This window comes from Pelodiscus sinensis, chromosome 2, assembly GCF_049634645.1.
Source record: "Pelodiscus sinensis isolate JC-2024 chromosome 2, ASM4963464v1, whole genome shotgun sequence".
NCBI lineage: Eukaryota > Metazoa > Chordata > Testudines > Trionychidae > Pelodiscus > Pelodiscus sinensis.
Genome location: NC_134712.1, coordinates 250849546 through 250870012, shown reverse-complemented (window position 1 = coordinate 250870012; position 20467 = coordinate 250849546). Strand labels below are relative to the sequence as shown.

At 46.7% G+C, this 20467-nt stretch overlaps 1 protein-coding gene across 3 annotated transcripts in view; it reads right to left on the bottom strand.

The window, feature by feature from the left end:
• Nucleotides 1-1527: 1527 nt before the first annotated feature.
• Nucleotides 1528-20467, bottom strand: part of LOC102460507 (vasoactive intestinal polypeptide receptor) — a 169498-nt gene continuing 150558 nt past the window's right edge. For all 3 annotated transcript variants that reach the window (XM_075922882.1, XM_075922883.1, XM_025183371.2), the window contains 7 exons: nucleotides 19305-19458; nucleotides 18329-18389; nucleotides 13363-13432; nucleotides 8187-8278; nucleotides 5229-5358; nucleotides 3380-3421; nucleotides 1528-1898 (listed from right to left, as the gene is read on the bottom strand). In XM_075922882.1, the coding sequence (XP_075778997.1) occupies nucleotides 1707-1898; nucleotides 3380-3421; nucleotides 5229-5358; nucleotides 8187-8278; nucleotides 13363-13432; nucleotides 18329-18389; nucleotides 19305-19458 (741 nt within the window). In that variant the 3' untranslated portion in view covers nucleotides 1528-1706. The remainder of the gene's footprint in view (nucleotides 1899-3379; nucleotides 3422-5228; nucleotides 5359-8186; nucleotides 8279-13362; nucleotides 13433-18328; nucleotides 18390-19304; nucleotides 19459-20467) is intronic.

Here is a 20467-nt window from a genome sequence, read left to right as displayed (position 1 = left end):
ATTGGTAAACCTCAAATTATGAGAAAGAATGCCTTTTTTGAAAGAGCTCTTTCAAAAAAAGGCGTGTGTGGATGCAGAACAGGGACATTTTTCGAAAGAAGAGGCAGTCAAGAAAAGCACAGGTGCCCTGGTGGCCATTCTGTGAATAGCAATCAGGGCTTTCTTTCAAGAGTGTGTCCATGCAGTCTGGATGCTCTCTTTTGAAAAAGCAGATTGGTTTTTCGATCCGGTTTTGAGGTGTGGACACTGTCTTTCGAAAGAAGCTTGCAGTCTAGATGTACCCAGAGTGTAAGTAGAGGACTTTGGGTTTCCAGGGCTGTCGATCTGTCACTTTGGAGCAGCTTTAAATTCACCCCAAAAAATGTAAAGAGAAGGAAAATTCTCACGAGTGTTTTTGCGAGCTATGTACACACTTCAAATGGGGCTCATTCCCTGATATGTACACAGAAAGGTGGTTAAAAAGCAGGCAGCCGACATGGTATCACACTTATTGAAAATCAAATGATTTTCACTGAAACATCTTCATTGGTGGATAAAAGCCGACCGGAATAACTGAAGGAGGGATCGATTTGAGAGTGTCACTTTTCCCCCTTGACTATTTCAAAGTCCGGCAGCACCAGTTACTGGTGGACCTAAGTTGAGGCCAATTCTGCCAACTGCTATTAAGCTTCATTCTGGTTAGTGGTTCCTGACAGAGGGTCAGATTCAATCAAGCACTACACGAGTTCGAAATCTCCACTCCCCCACTGTGTGCATTATTCAGGTACCAATGTATTATAAACCAATCTCCTTCCTACAAATCCCCAAAAGACTCCTGCTATGCAAATATGCAAAGTCTTATAGCAAGCTTAATCACAGGGGGGTTTCTTTTGTGGGAAACACAGCCATGTTTGGCACTGATCCTTTGTTTTCATGCCCTAGACATGCAAGTTTATCATGTCCCATTTTTTAAAAAGACACTATAATGAGAATAGTGCAGAAAAGGGCATTTACATTTTAGCTCCTCAGCAAGCTACATTTCGGAGGCATTGTCGATGGAGGAGGTAACTCTGAAAGCTTTTTATTAACAAGGGCTATACAGATTGTCGGGGAGCTGCAGATTCCACTCCGATTCCGGAGCCGATGAGATGACTTTCTGGCCTTTCAGCTGATTCGTAGCAACGTGAAATGCATATGGAAGTGCACAGAGCTGCGCCCTGCTACATTTTCCCCCTCTGGTTTGTAGCCCCTTCTTGTCTCACTGCTGTCCTTTACAGGTCGGACTCTTGGCACGTTGAAAGCAATTTTTTCCCTCATTGGCTCATTTTGAAGTGCTTCGTGTCTATCCATTTCCGAGAGGTTGGCCCTGGGGAAGCCAATAATTATCCCCCACGCTCCCCCCATTCACGAGCCTTTCAGAATTTCCTAGGCCCTCTCAGGCAAGACGGAGTCATGCACACGTTTACTAGCCAGTTTGCATATGTTCCCCCGTCACCCAGGGATAAGCCTGTAGTTGAAGGTCTGGAAAGAAGAAAAAAATTCTCCGTGTCCTGACTTGTCTCTTCTTGTTCAGGAGCTCAGCAGCGTTTCCAGTTGCGTGTCCTTTGTTTGACCCATGGGGAGCGTCTTGTTTAAAAACAACTCTTCAGCTTCCAACAAAGTCCTGGGTCGTTTCTCTCTCTCTCTCTCTCTCTCTCCTGGGTTCGGTGCGTGAGCATTTCTCCCCCTCAGACCAGAGAGAAGTCTGCTTGGAAGCTAGAGCCCCTCTGAGTCTTAGGCGAGCTCTTGGTGAGCATGGAGATCTGCGTGCTGAAGTTGGTGCCGTTGCTTCCTACGGACGGGTGGTGATACTTCATGTCAGAGCCCAGGAACCTCTCCATGTGCCACCTACGCCACTTCCGCTTCAGCTCAGCTTGCACCTAAGCAGGGGTGGAGAAGCACGTTAGTGGATAGGACCCCTTCCTGCGGCTCAGGTTTCATTTTCTGAGCAGCAATGGGGAAGCTGCCTTCCTCAGGCGGCGTCTACACAGCACCCTTCCCTTGAAATAAGCTACGCCATTTGCACTGCACACATGGCGTCGCTTATTTCGAGGTAAATTCAAAATAGCTTATTTCGAAATTTGGCGCTGTCTACACAGTGCCACGTTTGGAAATAAAGCGCTATTTCTGACAGATCTCTTAACCCTTGCGGAACCCTTGAAGGATATTTCGAAATAACGGGCATGTTTAAAGATGTGGAATTGCAATTGCGGGATACTTCCGGTATCCCAAAATAGCCCTGCTGTCTAGACGTAGCCTTAAATGTCCTTAAATTCCTACTGGAAGCTGATAACTGGCTCTGAGTCTATGACTATGGTGGAAGTGTGAATGAGTCATGCCTTGAATGTGGGAAGTCAAGGATGGTGCCTTGGAGAAGGCAAACTGGCACTGAGTTGGATAAAGAGAACCACCCTCTCTTTTAAGGACCAAAAGGGACCCATTCACAAATGGCTCTGAACTATATCGGTGAGTAAGACCTTTATAGTTAAGTGGCCTGCAATGAAGAAACACACCAGGAAGGGACAGAGCCATCTTTGGGCTGGGTGGCTACTACAATGAAGAGCCTCTAATGACCTTAACTATAGAGCTTCAAGAACACATTTTTTCCCTGCATCCAGCCCCCAGGCCTGAAATTCCCCACCCCTGCCCTAGGGGGTGCAGTTTTCAACTATGGATTGAATTATAGGGGGCTTTCAGCACTCTCAGGCCAGAAATCATAGGATGAACTATAGAGGGATCCCCAAATGTCCCTGAGCTAATAGGGAGGGTGGGATATAAACTCTGCTCTCAGTTGTATAGCTGTCCCCATCTCTTCATTGCGCTCTTTACTGGCTTGATTGCTGCTCAAAGTAAAAGTTCTTACCAGCCCACATCTGTGCAGGGCTTTTATGAGATACATTTGGTGAGTTTCAGACCAGTTTCCAGAGGACACACGCTCCATGGTACAAAATTCACTGCACTCCCCAGCCTGGGGCTCATCCTGCTGCTTAGAAGTCAAGGGCAAAAGCCTGCTTGGCTTCAACAGGATCAGAGCCAGGCTTGGCAAAGAGGCCAAGTCCTGAGGGGGTTGAAGAGTGGCCACACCCTCACCCCCAACCGTGGTCACGCAGTGTCAGAATGGAGGCACATCGGGAGGTGGGAGGGAGGGGAACCCTCCGCTTGCTGCCTGTTCTGGATACGGCCTCAGAGAGCTGCAGTTCACATGCCAAGCCCGTATCTGCTGGCCACAGCTGGAAATGGCCTGGCTGGTTTGCTTCAACATGCAATTCTTTTGGAGCTTTGCCCCAGTGCGCTGATGCAAGGAAGGGAACCTTGCTCAGTCTGCCCATCTCCATCACTCACGTCACCCTGTGGCTCTTACCTCCCCATTGAGGAAACAGTACAGAACGGACACCCCAAAGCCCTGGGAGGAGGGAAGAGAGAACAAGCACTTAGAATCTAACCACCCGAACGGCAACATTTAAATTGGTCAGAACCTTGGACACTGGAAATTGCTAACAGTCCCCCCATTATAGATAGAGGCAGCTTGATTGTAGCTCCTTTACTAACATGCAGGACTGGACTCAGGCTGTGTCATGCCCAGGGGGTGACTTTGTGACTTTTTTGTGACAGTGACATTATATTCTTCTGAATCTTGGCTTTCTTTAAAAAAAAAAAGTCACTTTCTGGCCCTTACAATTGCGGAGATAACACTGCAAATGCGAACAGCTGGCAAACCGATTCAGGATGTATACCTGAGTCTGCAGGCAGCCTGGAATGAGAGCTCTGAACTGCCCCACCCATCACCATATGGAACTGCCACCAGGTGGATTTGAACCTGGGACCTCTGAAGCAGAGTATGGAGCCTCTACCCTCTGAGCTAAAAAAAGCCAGCTGGCTCCCAGCCCATGCTGTAGAGGTCTCTTGGTCTTAACTGCTGCTGTGGTCTAGGTACCACTTGCATTGCTCAGTAGCCACACTAAGGCTATGTCCACACTCATGGCTTCTTGCGTGAGTAATATGCAAATGAGGCTAAGAGTGGAATATCGCCGAGCATCATTTGCATACCTAATGAGCCACCATTTTTTTCAGAAGAGGCTCTTTCACAAGAAGAAGTGTCTACACTGCCCCTTCTTGCACAAGAAAAACCCTCTTGCGCAATGCCGTTATACCTATTACTTTTCAGGAAGAATGGCATTGCACAAGAGGGTTTTTCTTGTGCAAGAAGGGGCAGTGTAGATGCACCATCTTGTGCAAGAGTCTCTTCTGAAAAAAATGTTAGCTCATTAGGTCTGCAAATGAAGCTCAGTGATATTCCATGCTTAGCCTCATTTGCATATTACTCGCGCAAGAAGCTGCGAGTGTAGACATAGCCTAGGTGTGTGGGTTACACTAATTCAGCTGTGAAATGGTGAGTCGTGTGTCTGCATTGCTAGTGATTTCATGGTATAGTACGTGATAAAGCACGTAGGCAGTTCTGAAGGCAGTAGGCTGGGTGAAGCCAATTGCACACTGGGAGGAAGTCCATCAGTGAATGCCAATCTCTGTGCAGTACTGGGGACCTGCCTGGGGAGCAGAATGCTGAGGGCGGTTGAAGTGACATCCGTGTATGTAGGTGTCAAATAATGGAAATATCCCACAGCTTTTTTTCATCCCTATCTCACACCAGCCTCAGGCCTCAAAGGAAGGTTGTATCATTCTCCCCCTTTCACAGCTGGGAAGACTGAGGCACCGGCAGGGAAGTGTCGTGTCCAAAGTTGTACCACAGCAGAACAGTGACTGGTGCTTGGGGCTCCTGAATCCCAGGTTAGTGCCTTATCCACTAGGCCACACTGCCTCTCACCATCTCCTTCTGGATTAGCTCATGCAACAAGCCTCATTGCCATCAATTGAAATTCTGCCTCCCTTTGGAGCTAACAGAGTGCAGCCTGAGTGGTATCTGAATACAGACCAGAGGATTTAGCCAATAAAGCTATTGGAGTAATAAATAATAAATGCTACTAAAACATATTGGGATGCCAGGAGGGAAAGATGGTGTGAGAATGCACAACCGTAGCACCCCGTGCCTTCAGTGAAGTCCTAGGCAAAACCTCTACAGACTCCAGTGGGAGCAAGATTGGGCATCTACTGGTGAAGCCCTGTTCCTCCATTTCCTTATGAAGGCCCCCCCTATTCTGAGAGACTCCCCCCACTTTTTGGTGGCCTGGGACAAGGCCCCCGGGACGACCCACCTGGAAGGAGCCGAGCACAAGCTCAAAGACCAACTTTATTTCCATTTTGAAGTTGTCAGGGAAGAAGGCGAACATGATGTAGTGGACGCCAAAGAGCGGGATCAACAGCAGGGTGGATTTGGCCAGCCTCCTGTCAGAAAGAAAAATGTGCGCTGTGGCTTAAGAGCGAGGAGTCCCAGCTTTTTCCCCTCCCTCTCTGGGCCATGAAGCTAGAAGCGGTAGAATTCCATGGACGTCAGTCACCGTTCCCTAGAATACCACTTGCTGTCACCTCCAGTGACTAGGAAACTCCACCCCCTTCTGACAGGTGATGCTGTGGCCTCGGTTATACACACCTTTGTCACCATCTGGTTGGACTATGGCCACGGGATGAGAACATCTGCTTTAGAGAAACTCAAATGGCGCAGAAAACAACAGTGCTTCTTCTCAGCAGGATGCGCTAACACAAGCCACCAGACCTGGCCTCTGCTTCCTATACTGAGCCAAGTTCTCAGTCTCAGTCCTTCTTGTTAAGGCACTCAATGGCCTGAATCCAGGATATCCAAAAGATTGACTAATGCCCTGGGATAAATATAGTGGCAGACAATTCTGGCACAATGCAATTTCTAGGCTTTGTCTATACTGCAGGGTTTTTGCACAAGAAGCCTTTGGCAGAAGAGTTCTTGCACAAAAGCATCTTGAGCAAAAGCATGTCCAGACCTCAAAGTGCATTGCAAAAGCGATGTGCTTTTGTGCCAGAGAGCGTCCACATTGCATGGACACTCTTGCACAAGACAGTTCTGATGGCCATTCGCAGAATGGCCATCAGAGCACCTATGCTTTTGCTGATAGGGGTCTCTTGTGCAAAAACCCCTCAGGAGCATCCTCGCCAGCCTTTTTGTACAAGAACTGTAGTGCAAAAAGGAGTTATGCCTCGTAGGGAGAGGGAATAACTCTACTGGCAAAAGCCCTCAGTTCTGTCGATTTTCTTGCACAAAAACGTGCTTGAGGTGTGGACGCTCCACAAGTTTTTGTGCAAAAACCTTGTAGCATAGACATAGCCTAAGAATAAAACTCATGTGTGCAGGAGACAGAGCTTTCTCAGGGGCCGGGCCCACACTGTGGCATGAACTCCCCCTGGGGCTAAGGACCATTGGACCATCATAACCCTCACCACCTTCCACTGCAAGTACAAGGAACACTTTTTCCATCTGCCTTGTCTAGCGCACACACATAGCAGTGTGTGCATTAACCTCCCCCTACCCTACCACCACACTACACTGCACACACAATTCCCTGCTCCCAGCCCCCTGCGGGAGAGGAGGAAAAAAATGACCCTCACATGCCAGATATTAAAGTTGGTTGCTTGCATGAATGAAAGTGGTATAAGAACCTATGTAGAATAGTCTCAGAGGGGTAGCTGTGTTAGTCTAATTTTAAAAATAATGAGTGGTCCTGTGGCAGCTTTGAGCCTAACAGAAATGTACAGTATTATGAGCTTTTGTGGGTAAGACCCACTTCATCAGATGAGTTGAAGTGAAAATAACAGAAACCAAGATATATATTTATATTAGCAAAAGAAATACATGCCAATTGTAGGACTCATATTAACGAGGCTAATTAAGTGGGCTAGATGTATTCCATTCATAGCTTTTGATGTGAAAATGAAGATGTTAAAGGCGGGGGAAATTAGGTTTGTAATGTGTTAACCAGTTAATGTCTTTATTCAAGCCCAGGGTAATAGTGTCAAAGTTGTAGATGAATTTTAGTTCTGCACTCTCTCGCTGTAATTGAGTGGTGAAATTCCTTTGTAGGAAAATGGCTACTTTTACATCTATGACTGAATGACTAGCCAGGTTATGCAGAATAGAATGACAATGGAACTAATTTAGTGTGAAGTTAAAGAAAACACGGGGCTTTGTCCGCTGCAAAAGGCTCTTCCAGGAGGAGTCTCTTCCCGTTTTACAATCCATTGAAGTGCAGCTCCATGGCTGTGGCATTAATGAATGAGCCAGCAGCGCTCCTGGGCTTTGGGATTTGGACTCGGATGTGACTGGCAAGCATCAAAAGTCACTGTCAATGTGCCAACAAGTTATTTCTTCAATTAACAGTGCTGACTTGGGGGTGCGGGAGAGAGGAGGGTGAAATCCCAGAATCTGTTAGACTGAAACAAATCCTTATCTCAGATTTGGCAGGAAGAATTCACCAGTATGATGAGCAACTGGCCTCTTGGGTCATCTAGACCAAACCCCTGAAGTTGGCTGAAGCCGTCTGGATACTGACGGCCAAATCCTGCCATCAGCTTCACTTGCACAACTCCACTGACGTCCCTCAGGTTGCACTGATGTACCTGAGGGTCATATTTCGCGCTATGGGACAAATTCAGCCATGGTGTACGAAGGCACAAATCCAGCGACTTGGATGGGAAGGGCACCCACTTTTATCAACCCAAACTGTCCAAAAGGATACAGCTCAAGCATGGAATTTGAAACACCGTGTAGTTCAGTGCAAGAACATTTCAGGTATGAAGCCAAACTCATTCTTGCATGCTCAACAATGCAAGGTGGGAACTTTTGTCCTTTCAAGACACCAACGGAGGCTTTGGATATTTGCTCCATAGCCTCAGGAATCTTTTAGCCACCCCCCCCTCGCTGTAATTGAAGCTAGCTAATGGGGAATATACAAATGAAGCACCTGTTTTCTTCTCATGAAGCATCATCATGCAGTTCACTTGTTCATTGCTATTCCTAGGAGCGAGGCTCTTGACTCTTCTAAAAGATCAGTCTGACAGCAATACGCTTGATTATTTTAGCATTTCTCCCAATCCCCTACTCTCAGACACCTTTGATCGACTCAACTCATTTCTGATTGTGATAATCAAAGGGAGGCAGAGAGCATGGTTCTGGGGAAGCAAACAGCCTTGCCTGACAGGTCTCATCAATGCTGCATGGTTGAGGCAAAAACAATTCTGGGACTTACGAGTACTGGCTGGTTTCGTTGTGCCCGACATCTGGCGAGTGCAGCTTCTGGACGAGGATTTGGATAATGCAAATGAAGAGGATGAAGTTCACCTGATGGGGAGGAGAAGAGAGAGAGAGAGAGAAAAAAACAGGGTTAAACCAACCAGTTCGCTTTCTGCCATGAAAAGAGCTGGTTGTTAGAGGACATTCCTTTTGCCTCAAGGATCAGGCCATGGAATGAGCCGTTGTTAACAAGCTACAGGCAGAAAACCCCACTCTGTGTGCCCATGGTAAACCGAGACAGGATGGCAGCCATTTTGGACCTGACATCAGCCTGCTTGGGACTTTGTGTCATACATCTCAAGTATGATGATGTCAAGCCCATAGAGCACAGCTATGCACGACGTCCTGCTGCGCGGGGGGCCGGCGACGGGGCGGGATTAGAGCTTTCGGTTAGTTGAGCGACGGAGGTCACAGCCTGCGGTAGACGGCAGTACGGGGCTCTCTGCTGGGCACGTCACAGACTGGGAATGGGGCAGTGCACCAAAAACTAGATACATGGCACGGGATCAGAGAGAACTGAAAACAGGCTTCTGGTCTGCCTCGCGAGGTGTGCCTTCTCCATGTACATGTTGGTGAGCTAGGCAGCAAGGAATGAACATAAGAACAGTGATACTGGGTCGGACCAAAGGTCCATCTAGCCCAGTATATTGTCTTCTGACAGTGGCCAATGCCAGGTGCCCCCAGAGGGAATGAACAGAACCGGTAATCATCAATTGATCCCTCCCCTTTCACCCATTTCCAGCCTCTGACAAACAGAGGCTAGGAACACCATTCTTATTCATCCTGGCTAATAGCCATTGATGGACCTATTCTCCAGGGCTTTTCCTAGCTCTTTTTTGAACTCAGTTAAAGTCCTGGCCTTCACAACATCCTCTGGCAAGGAGTTCCACAGGTTGATTGTGCGCTGCATGAAGAGATATGTCTTTTTGTTTGTTTTAAACCTGCTACCTATGAACATCATGGGTAATACTGGTACACTGCCTTTGAATCCAGACTAGGTAAAAGTATAAAACTATTGGTGTCCCTGAGTTATCTTTATAATCCCAACTCTGATCTTCATCTGAGGATCACAAGACCATAAGAACAGCCATATTGGGTCGGACCAATGGTCCATCTAGCCCAGTCTTCTGACAGTGGCCAATACCAGATGCCCCAGAGGGAGGGAACACAAGAGGTAATTCTCACGTGATCCCTCCCCTGTCACCCATTTCCAGAGAAACAGAGGCTAGGGAACCATTCCTACCCATCCTGGATAATAACCATCGATAGATCTAACCTCCTTGAATCTATCTAGCTCTTTTTTGAATCCTGTTAAAGTCCTAGCCATCACCACATCCGCTGGCAAGGAGTTCCGTAAAGTGATCTGTAAAGGCAGACAGGGGAAATTGAGGTACAGGCAGGTGGGGATTCACCCAAAGTCACACAGTCATTGGCAGGACTAGAACTCAGGTTTCTCCAACTTCCACACCCGTGCCCTAACCACCAAACGCTGCTGCTTGGTGTAACTGAGACGTAGTAGATGATACATACCAGTGAAAACTTGAAACCCAGATGTGAATTTCAAGGGCACAAAATCTCCTTCCTTTTCCTTTACTATGATTGACCTCCCAAGTGATTCTTAAATTACAGATGGAAAGGCCAAAAGGAAGCATTGTGCTCATCTTGTCTGAGCCCTGCATAGCACAGGCTAGAGATTCCTAGATCTCACTCATCAACTTGTGCATGAGCCAGAGAACCTCTCTTTTAGGCCAGGTCTACATTACAGGGGAAGGTCAAATTAAGATACGCAACACAAACTATGTTAATTACATAGTTGGAGTCGACGTACCTTAATTTGAGTTTCTGCGTGTTCTCCACTTTGGGAGGTCAACAGGAGAAATGCTTCCCTCAACTTCCCTTACTCCTTGTGAGGAGGAGGAGTACTGGTACTGATGGGGGCACCCTCTGAGTTTGATTTAGCAGGACTTTATTAGACTCACTAAATGAAACTCTGATAGATCGACCCTGGCAGCGTTGATCTTCCACGTAGTGAAGATGTGGCTCGAGACAGTTATCCACTCTTAATTTAAATTATCTAAGGCATGGAGAATTTATCACAGCCCTTGGTCAATCTGTGCCAATGGTTAATTACCCTAATCTTATCTGTCGTACTTTGCTCATCATTGTCTCCGATCATGTTTCCTAGCTAGAAGAAAAGAGACTTGTCCCAGACACGCAGGCACTTAGATACGGGAGCGCATTCTAATCAGCTCCAGGACCATGCGAATTATAGCAACTGAACAGAAGACCTGAGCAGCTTCCCAAACATCTCTGCAGCATATAGCATTGACTGTGTCAAGCCCCGGGTGGCTGAGAGAATGAACAGGGAAGGCACCGTTAAATGCAAGTGGACAGGATTTAGTGATTATTTATTTGATGAGTGCAAAAAGAAGTAATAATTACTGGACAGGGTCTGTTTTGTGTTGAGAAAAAAGGTTTAAACTTGTTTTATTGAACAAAACAGTCAAAGTAGTAGTCCTTCCATTTCAGGAGAATAGAGTGTATTTCTCTCTAAAGGAGATTACACTGAAGCTATGTCTAGATTATGCGGTTTTTCCAGGAGGTATCCTGGAAAAACTCTGCCACATCCAGGGAATGTGCCTGCTCTTCCACTTGTTTTTGCAGAAGAGTAGATGCTCTCTTTTGGAAGACCTGTCTTCCTTTTTCCAGAAGGAAGAGGGCTCTTCCAAAAGAGGAGGTTTCTCTGAAATTTGGCCCAGAGTAGATGGGCCAAATTTTGGAAAAGACTCTTCTGACAAAACTATTGGAAAAAGGTACACAAATTGCAGAGCGCAATTTGTGTATCTTTTTCCAATAAAACCCTGTAGTCTAGACATAGGCTGGAAAAGAGAAAAACGGATCTACCAGTCGTTCTGAAAGACAAATATCATAGAATCACAGGATTGGAAGGGACCTCAGGTCATCGAGTCCAACCCCTTGTGAAAAGCAGGACTAATATCTTGACACACATCAGATAAGAATTAAATTTGAAATAATAACTCCTGAAACAACAAAATCAAAATAGCAAAATATACAAATTAGTCCGAGGCAGGCTCTGTTAGGCTATGTCTATACAGCAGCATTATTTCAGAATAACCGACGTTATTCCGAAATAACATAGTCTATGTCTACACACAAGCAGTTATTTTGACATAATGTTGAAATAATGTTGAGGCGGAGGACTTCTTACTTTGACTTCTGTAACCCTTATTGTATGAGGAGTAAGGGAAGTCAGGGGAAGAGTGCTCTGTCTTGAAATAACTACTGTGTAGACAGGGCCAAAAGTCAAAATAAGCTATTTTGACTTAAACTACACGATTAGTGTAACTCAAGTTGCGTAGCTTATTTTGAGTTTAACCCTGCTGTGTAAACATGCCCTTATTATGGATGTGCTACCTTGACATAAGGGAGCATTAGCGAGTAATAAATTCGAATAACTCTGGGGAGTAGTTATTTTGAAATAACAGCAACAGAATGTCCACACTACCACTATCTCAAAATAAGCATTGTTCCCTAATGAAAGCAGGAACTCAGATTTCACAATAACCCATCTGTTATTTCAAAATAACAGACTTGGTAGCGGGGACGCTTTGCTTATTATTTCAAAATAAGGGGAGTTATTTCAAAATAACTCCCTAGTGCTGACCAGGGCTTGCTGTTCTTTCCTTTTCCCTTTCCCTCCCATGTGTTTGCCTGGCATTTGAGGAATAAACTCAAAGCCATATTGAACTGAAGTTCATCAGCCTTCAACTTCCTGAAGGGGGGTTCCAAAGAGGATGGAGAGAGGCTGTTCTCAGTAGTGACAGATGACAGAATGAGGAGCAATGGTCTCAAGTTGCAGTGGGGGAGGTCTAGGTTGGATATTAGGAAAAACTCTTTCACCAGGAGGATGGGGAAGCACTGGGATGGGTTACCTAGGGAGATGGTGGAATCTCCATCCCTAGAGGTTTTTAAGTCCTGGCTTGACAAAGCCCTGGCTGGGATGATTTAGTTTGAGTTGGTCCTGCCTTGGGCAGGGGTTGGATTCGATGACCTACTAAGGTCTCTTCCAGCTCTAGGAGTCTATCAGACCCTTGCTCACAAATGTACCCATGTTCGTTGGAGACCCAAACAGAGACGTTATATGGAATTAACAAGGATGGAACAAGGATGGAACCAAGGATAGATTCTTTAGAAACATGGTGGGGCTCTACGGTCTCTTCTGGCTCTCACAAAAAGACCAAAAAGTCAGAGTCTCCCATTGCCTTCAGTGGCAATTAGATCAAGCCCCTTGAGAAATTAACCTACAAAACCTATAGCAGGTTTCCTATTAGACTCCAACGGATGATGCAAAACACTTACGGAAAAGTGATTTTTTAAAAATTAAAATCTTTAGGACATTTCCATCAGGGGAAGGCTTAAATATCTCAGGATGAGACTGAGCTGAAAGGCTCCTCCAGCTATCAGAGGTTTCCTCACCCACCACTGCAGTATCTGAGCTCTCTTCCATTCCTCCCAGATGCTGCCGGATGAAGTGTTAAGGGAGCTTGAGGACCGAAGTGCAACATGCCTCATGACACTTCCCAAGAGTCCTCAACTCTTACTGGAGTCTAGTTTACCCAAAGTCTCCTTTGGGAAGGCTGTCGCCCTCAGGCAGGGCTCAACACCTTGCAGGAACAGACTCATTTCTTAAAGTGTGGACTGGTTTTGCAAATGGGACTCTCCTAAAGACACATCTGTTCTTCTTGCATTAGTTCCAGTAGGAGACCGGAATTGCCAGACAGGATCCGGCTTGTGGTTCCACTAACCCAGTATCCTGGCTCTGAGAATGGCCAGCATCAGCTGTCCCAGGGGAACGTACAACAAGCCCTTCATTAGCCAGTTTCAGATAACCTGCTCCCCAAGAAACTTACTTTCTAACTCTCCCCCTCATTAGTTAGGTTGGCCCATGCCCTGAAGACAATGCTTGGCAATGCTGGTTTCTAGTGAGTCTCTCCAGCTATGTCTGACTATTGGCATATGCCGTTTACGGAACACACACCAGTGCATAACCTCGGCACTGAGCTTTCACTAACGAGGGCTTTTGCAGCCAGTGGAGGTGGCTGATACGTTACCGAAATAGAACCCACAACAGGAATTTTGATGATCCACCAAGACGGGGACTTGCGTATGTCCTCCCAACACCTGAAAATAAACAAAACCAACAACCAAATTGGTGCAAGCAGGCTGTTAGGCAGGTGAAAGCTCCAGATCTGGGCAACTACCAATATTTCAGCTGCAAAGCTTTCAGGACAGGGATTTCACAGAGCAAAGAACAGTAAAACCCTGCTGGGTGGAACGCTGGCCCAACTGAAGGTCATGACAAAACTCCCCCATTGGCTTTAGTGCAGGGGTGGGGCAAAAGGGCCTTTGCGGGTCGGATCCGGCCTGCCAAGGCACTGCTGCTCCCCCGCCCCCAGGCCAATTAACGTCTGCGGGTGGGGGCGTGCACAAAACTTACTCCCACTCTGCGAAGAGCACATGGCACTTCAAAGTGCCACGTGCTCCTCACAGGACGGGAGGAGGCTTCCTGTGCTCCACCGCCCCCAAGCCTTGATTGGCCTGTGGGTGGGGGAGCGTGTGAAGCCTCTTCCCACCCTGCCAAGGGCATGGATGCCTAGTGGGAAGGGGGGACAAAGGGGCTTCCCCACCCCCAGACCAATCATGGTCTGGGGGTGGGGTAGTCCAGAAGAATCCTGGCCCCGCCCCCTTCTGGTTTAGGCCCCACCCCTTCTGGATTGCCCGGGGCCACATCAAACATTTCTGAAGTGGCCCCTGGCCCAAAATTATTGCCAATCTCTGCTTCAGTGGGATGAAAGATTTCAACCCAGGTGTGGTGATATGGGTTGGCTTTAGTTGGTCAACATTTGGTTGGAAATGAGAAATGCCCCTTATAACATTTTAAATGGAATTAAGAACATTCATCAGAAACATTTTTTCATTTTTCCCCCTTGTGTGGAAGTGTTTGGTTTTGTTATTAACAGAGGGACACATTCATAATTTGTTCCTCTTTTTAACAGCTCTAATCATCTTAACCAACACGTTACTTCTTAACCAGAGACATAGAGAAGACATAGTACATTCTAAAGAGAACCAACTTTATCACAGTTTTTGCCCAGCCCTGCAGGACAGAAACACCAATAAAAATATTTATTTTATTACATGAGTGCATTTGTCGGTTCTTTTAGGGATGCTGACCCCCGATTCTATAAATGGGCACATCTGGCTATTAGGGGAACTCACTTAATTCTTGCAAAACGTATACCACTGTGAATAAAAGCTGTAACATCCCAAATTGGCTCATGAGACACTCAAATGATAGCTTCTGCTTTGCAGATAAACTCTAGCCAGCAAACCTCTCAAAGCTTAAGAGATTGTATAGCCAGAAAGCACCGTCATAATCATGCTTGTGGGTTATCTGCTATTGTGCCTAGGATGCAATGCTCTGTATTCTAAATCTGAATGGCTCCATCAGGCTCATGATGAACTGCTCTCAAAACCGCCCCTTAGAGAGTCTGACCATTCTTAGTAATTTTTGCAGCCTTCCGGTATAGTCTAGAATCCTGCAGTGAGAGACTGTGCAAATGACTGTCCTGAGATATCAATGGAGGAACACAATTAAGAGGAGCTCTCAGGGGAAGTTAGCAGGGATCCTGTGCATGTCACAGGTTCATCAAGCTCCCAGCAAGCTTGGAATGAGTTATGGTTTTGGGGAAACCCTGTGGTATTTCAGGGAAAACAGAGATTTAAAGAGACAGTGGTGGGTTATTTTTCAAAAATTAAGAATGGCCCTACTAAAGAGAGGTGTTTGGCACATACTGACCCGTGAATCTTTCTTTTCACACAGTTCAGGAGGCAACATGTTTGAAGGCCACAAAAGGCGAAAGGAAGAGACAGGTGGGCTGTGTCTACACTGGCCACTTATTCCGGAAAATCAGCCGCTTTTCCGGAATAACTTGCCAGCTGTCTACACTGGCCCCTTGAATTTCTGGAAGAGCATTGATGATCTAATGTAAAATCATCAGTGCTTTTCTGGAAAAACTATGCTGCTCCCGTTCGGGCAAAAGTCTTTTTCCGGAAAACTGTTCCAGAAAAGGGCCAGTGTAGACAGCCCAGTAGTGTTTTCCGCAAAAAAGCCCTGATTGCAAAAATGACGATCGGGGCTTTTTTGCGGAAAAGCGCGTCTAGATTGGCACGGACACTTTTCCGCAAAAAGTACTTTTCCGGAAAAGCATCCTGCCAATCTAGACGCGCTTTTTCCGAAAATACTTTTAACGGAAAACTTTTCCGGTATAAGTGTTTCTGGAAAATCATGCCAGTGTAGATGTAGCCGTGTGGTTTACATGACACACTTATCACAGCAGAACTACATCGCTTGGGGGTGAACAGGGGAGCTCACAGCCTGGCCAGGCCGATGGGCAAGATGGAGGAGCCCAGCTCCACACTCGTGGAAGGGGTGGGGCTTCAGGCAGAAGAGGTAGGGACAGGGCAGCCAGCCCTCAGCAAGCCGGCTCCCCACCCAGTCCTAAGAGCTGTCTGGAATACCCATGATTTGAAAGACGCGGGGCTCCTGGCCCTTTAGAATCGCCATGGGGCAATTGCTTCCTTCCCCACCTTCCTGGCAGGCCCCAGTGTGAAACATCCCCTGACCTAACCTCCCCCCCAAGTGTAGACAGCACTATGTTGGCGGGAGACCCACACATCTATTGCCTCGTGTGGAGATGGCTTAATGATGCTGATGGAAGAGTTCTCTCCCATCGGTACAGAGGAGCTCCTTTAAAGTGCTCCAGTACAGCCGTGCCCACACAGTGTTTGATGCATAGACTTGCCCCAAAAATAGGAATAAAGGAGAAGATAACACTCAGTGCTTCTTTTCCTCAAAGCGCGCTGGGACTAGCAACCAGTGAATGCTCATGATACCCATGTGAGCTCGGGATCGTTATTCCCAATTTACAAAATGAGAGAAACTGAGGCAGGGAGGCTCAGTGATTTGTTCAGCGATTGCAAGGAGAGTCAACGGCTGGCAGACTAGAGTAATGACTAGGTCCCAGTCCTGGGCTCAGGCATCTGGAAAAGGTGACGGAGCTGAAGGGTGCATCGTCACACAGTTGCTGAGACACTGAGACGCCCCCTCCCAATACGTGAATCGGAAAAGACAGAAGTGTCTCAGGATTGCCTGTACTGCGTGGCACTGTGCGCTAGAAGGGAGTGAATTGTGAAGTGCACCATTGAGTTGCATGCCCTCTGGCCCCTGGAGAACTTGCTGGTGCACACTAAACGTTCCCTAGTGCACATTAATGTCGTGCCATTTCAGAGAGCAATGGAAGGGGAAGGGAGTGGAAACTTCCACCTTGTTATCTACAATGTATCTGATCCAGATTTAAAGAAGATTAATATAAGCACTGACCATGGAGGATGAGGGTGGAGCACAGACTCAAAGAATCTGGCTGGAAACTGGTGAGAGACACACGTATGGCGTTCACAAATATAGTGTAATGCCCACAGGCGGAACGGAACTTGGGACCGCCAATCATGAGCTTCTACAGCTGGAACCTGCTCAGGCTGTAGAGCAGACTCATTCTTTCCCCCTGTGAGTGGTCTCAGTGCCACGAGTAAGTGTGGAGGTCACAATAACACTCAGTCCAGCAAGATGCCCCCCTCCCACTGAAACAGACAGCAAAGGAGCTCTGCAGTCTCACAAGACCCAGCCCCAAAATGGCATCTTTGGTCGGTTTTGACCTTCATTAACTCTCTGTGGAGTCCCAGAAAGCCCCCCATGGGAACAGAGCTGTGCTGGGAGCAGAGATCTTGTGGTGGCTGGGCTCTCCCAGGGCCTGTCACATCAGAGGGAAATGAGAAGACAGTCAGCGTTGTAATTTGCAGAGGGGAGGTGAGACTTGAGCCCTGCCTCAGCACAGCAGCAGTGATAACAACATTGTCACTTCTGACTTGCGATGTGAGGAGGCTAGAAGGCAGTTTTCAACCTTGATGGCAGAGTCTGATGATCAACAATAAACATGAACCCATCGAACTAAACTGTACACATACATCAAATGCAACTCCCGTTGGCTAACTATGGGTCCCAATGGGCACATCCTGGGGTGAATTCGTGTCTGGGATAACTGCACGGATCTCTATCAGCATCTCTGGTACGTCATGGCTGAATTTGGCCAAGACTTCCAAAGCAGCTGCCACCCAAGCATCTCAAAGTCCTTGAGATGCATTAATGAACGGGTCAAAACCTCACCAATCCCTTGCGAATTAGGTTACTATTATTACCTCTGTGCACAGATGAGGAAAGTGAATCAAAGGGGGAGCAAATGGCAGAACCCAGATTAGATCTCAGATGTTGGGGATCCCAGCCTTGGGCTTTAAGGCTGTGTCTACACAGCAAAGTTATTTCGGAATAACGGCCGTTATTCTGAAATAACTATGCACGGATCTACGCAGCAATTCCGTTATTTTGAAATTATTTCAAAATAATGGGAGGCTTATTCTGACTTCTGTCAACCTCATGCTCTGAAGAATAATGCCTCTTCCGAAATAGCTATTTCGAAATAAGGCGTGTGTAGACCCTCCACTTCTGCTATTTCAAAATAGCCCCTCACCAGGGCCATTTTAAGTTATTCCTCAAGGAGCTCTAAATTGAGCAAACACATCTACATGAGGGGAATTTGCCTCGGACTTAGTTTGAGGCTTCCCTGCAGTGTAGACGTGCTGTTTCGAAATAAGCTATTTTGAAATAACTATTCCGGAATAGCTTATTCCGAAATAACTGTGCCTTGTAGATGTAGCCTAAAAGCCATTCCTTTCATTCATTGGGTTTAAAAGTGAAAGTTATTTATAGCTTGTGAAGACAGGTTTTTTTAGACTAGTTATACCAGCATCTCCTCTCAGACAGGCAATTCTAAAGGAAAAGATTGATTTGCAAGGACTTTTTACAATTCATTTTTGCTGAGCAGAGTGTTAAGTTAGCTGCAGATTCATTTCCTTTTAAGGTATCTTAAAATCAAAGACATTAAGTTGACTTCTGAGACTTACCCGGTATCTTCATAGTAAACCCGGACGAGAGTCCACGCTGTGATGAATACCGATGGTGCACCTATCAGTAGAGGACAAGGTTAGTGGCACAGTGGCTACTTGTTTTCCCTGTTAAGACCCTTCCAGGCCTGTCCCCACAAGACGTCAATGCGAATCATGACAGTGTTTTGGGCAGGGAAGGACTGTTTTACAAACCAGAGTCCTGAGTCCTCACTAAAAAGAGCAGTTATGAACTCAGACTGTGGGGTTGGTTCATAGGCTGTCTGTTTTTTGCTGATTTCATTTCACTGTATAAACAGATGGTTTATTTGCTTCCTCAACTAAGGGTTACTTATGGTTTTAGTTTCTGAAGGGCTCCTGCATGTATGGGAGTAAGGAGGAAACACCTGGGCCATGTCTACACTACATGGAAGATTGATGCGGTCAGTCTTCTGGCATTTGATTTAGTGGGCCTAGTGAAGACCTGCTAAATTGAACTCAGAGAGCATCCCTGTCAGTACCAGTACTCCTGCTCCTCACAAGGAGTAAGGGAAGCCAATGGGCCCGTTTGCTCCTGTCGACCTCCTGCTGTGTGGACAGCGATTTAAGATACATTGACTCCAGCTATGTAATTAATGTAGCTGGAGTTGCGTATCTTAAGTCAACCTTCCACTCTAGTGGAGACCAGACCCTATAAAGGTGCCCAGTTCCTTTAAATTCTAAGTGTCTGAAAGCTGGGACAGAATACTTCTTTTTTAGATGAGGGGAGAAACCCTCAAATCAACTTATTTATTTATTTTAAACAGAAATCCCAGGTACCTTCATTGGAATCTGACCCTCACTGCCACTAATAACACCTGGCAGAAAGATGATACACAAATATTACCTTTCAGTCCTATCTGATCCCACATGCTAAGGGGCTACATCGCTGCCAGAAACCGCGTCAGGCCACCGTGAGTTCATTTTCCCTACCATTCACGGTCACAAAGATGCGTACCCCAGCCAATCAGGATATACCACCAGAAGTACTTCCTCTCGGAAAAGAAAGAGATGACTAGGAGGGTGCGCAGGTACAAGCCTTCCACCAGCAGCCAGAAGAAGTTGGCCATGATGCAGTACTGAAAGAAAACCATGACGGCCTTGCAGCCAACCTTGAAGAGAAGACAATAACATGGGTGAACTGCGGAGGCATTTTGTAGCGGAAGAGATTCAGAGGAAACAAACAGATTTGCTGTTAAGGCTGGTTTTCTACCTAACCCAAAATGCAGAATCTGTATTCATTGTGTCAAGATTGTCCCTGGAACCGCACAGCCTGGGAGACTAAGATAGCTGTGTGGTTTATGCGCATTTGGCCGGTCCAGTGGATTTGGTCATGTAGGGGTAAACGGGCACTTCTACCCACTGTTCCCTACCATGGCGCAAATGGGGGACACTTTTGCCTTCTCCCAACATGCAATCCTGAGCCAGCATGGGGAGGGTAGCAATTTTCTATTGAGATAGACCAGAAACAAATTACTAGTCCCTGGAATAAGAGAGGGACAGAGACCCTAAGACTACATAAGCTACCATAAGCTACATAAGCGAGCCCAGTCTAAATCAGCCTTCAACGCTCTGCCTTTTGCTGGTCCTCCAGTACCTGAGAGATGTAGCAGAAAGGGGGAGGGGGATGTTCAGAGACGAGTGACAAAAAAGGCTGTGGGAATGGAACGTCTTCCAAATCTGAGATCTTAGAAGGATCACAATTGTTCAGAAAGGAGATGAATAAGAGGGGTTGTGATCATAGAATCATAGAATACTAGGACCGGAAGGGACCTCGAGAGGTCATCAGTCCAGTCTGGCAGGAACAAATACTGTCTAGACCATCCCTGATAGACATTTATCTAACCTACTCTTAAATATCTCCACAGATGGAGATTCCAAAACCTCCCTGGGCAATATATATATACAGGTTGAACCTCCCTGGTCCAGCACCCTGATTGGTCCTGAACCAGAGAATTTGCTGGACCAAGGGAGATCAATGCACCAGGGGGCTCCATCTTTCCTCCTGGCTGCCCCACTGCTGCCCGGAGGTCTGCTCTCCCCACAGCGTAAATCAGGGTAACAAGCTGAATGGGAACACTTGCTGTCATAATGCCAGATGAAGGGAACAGCCAATGAAAC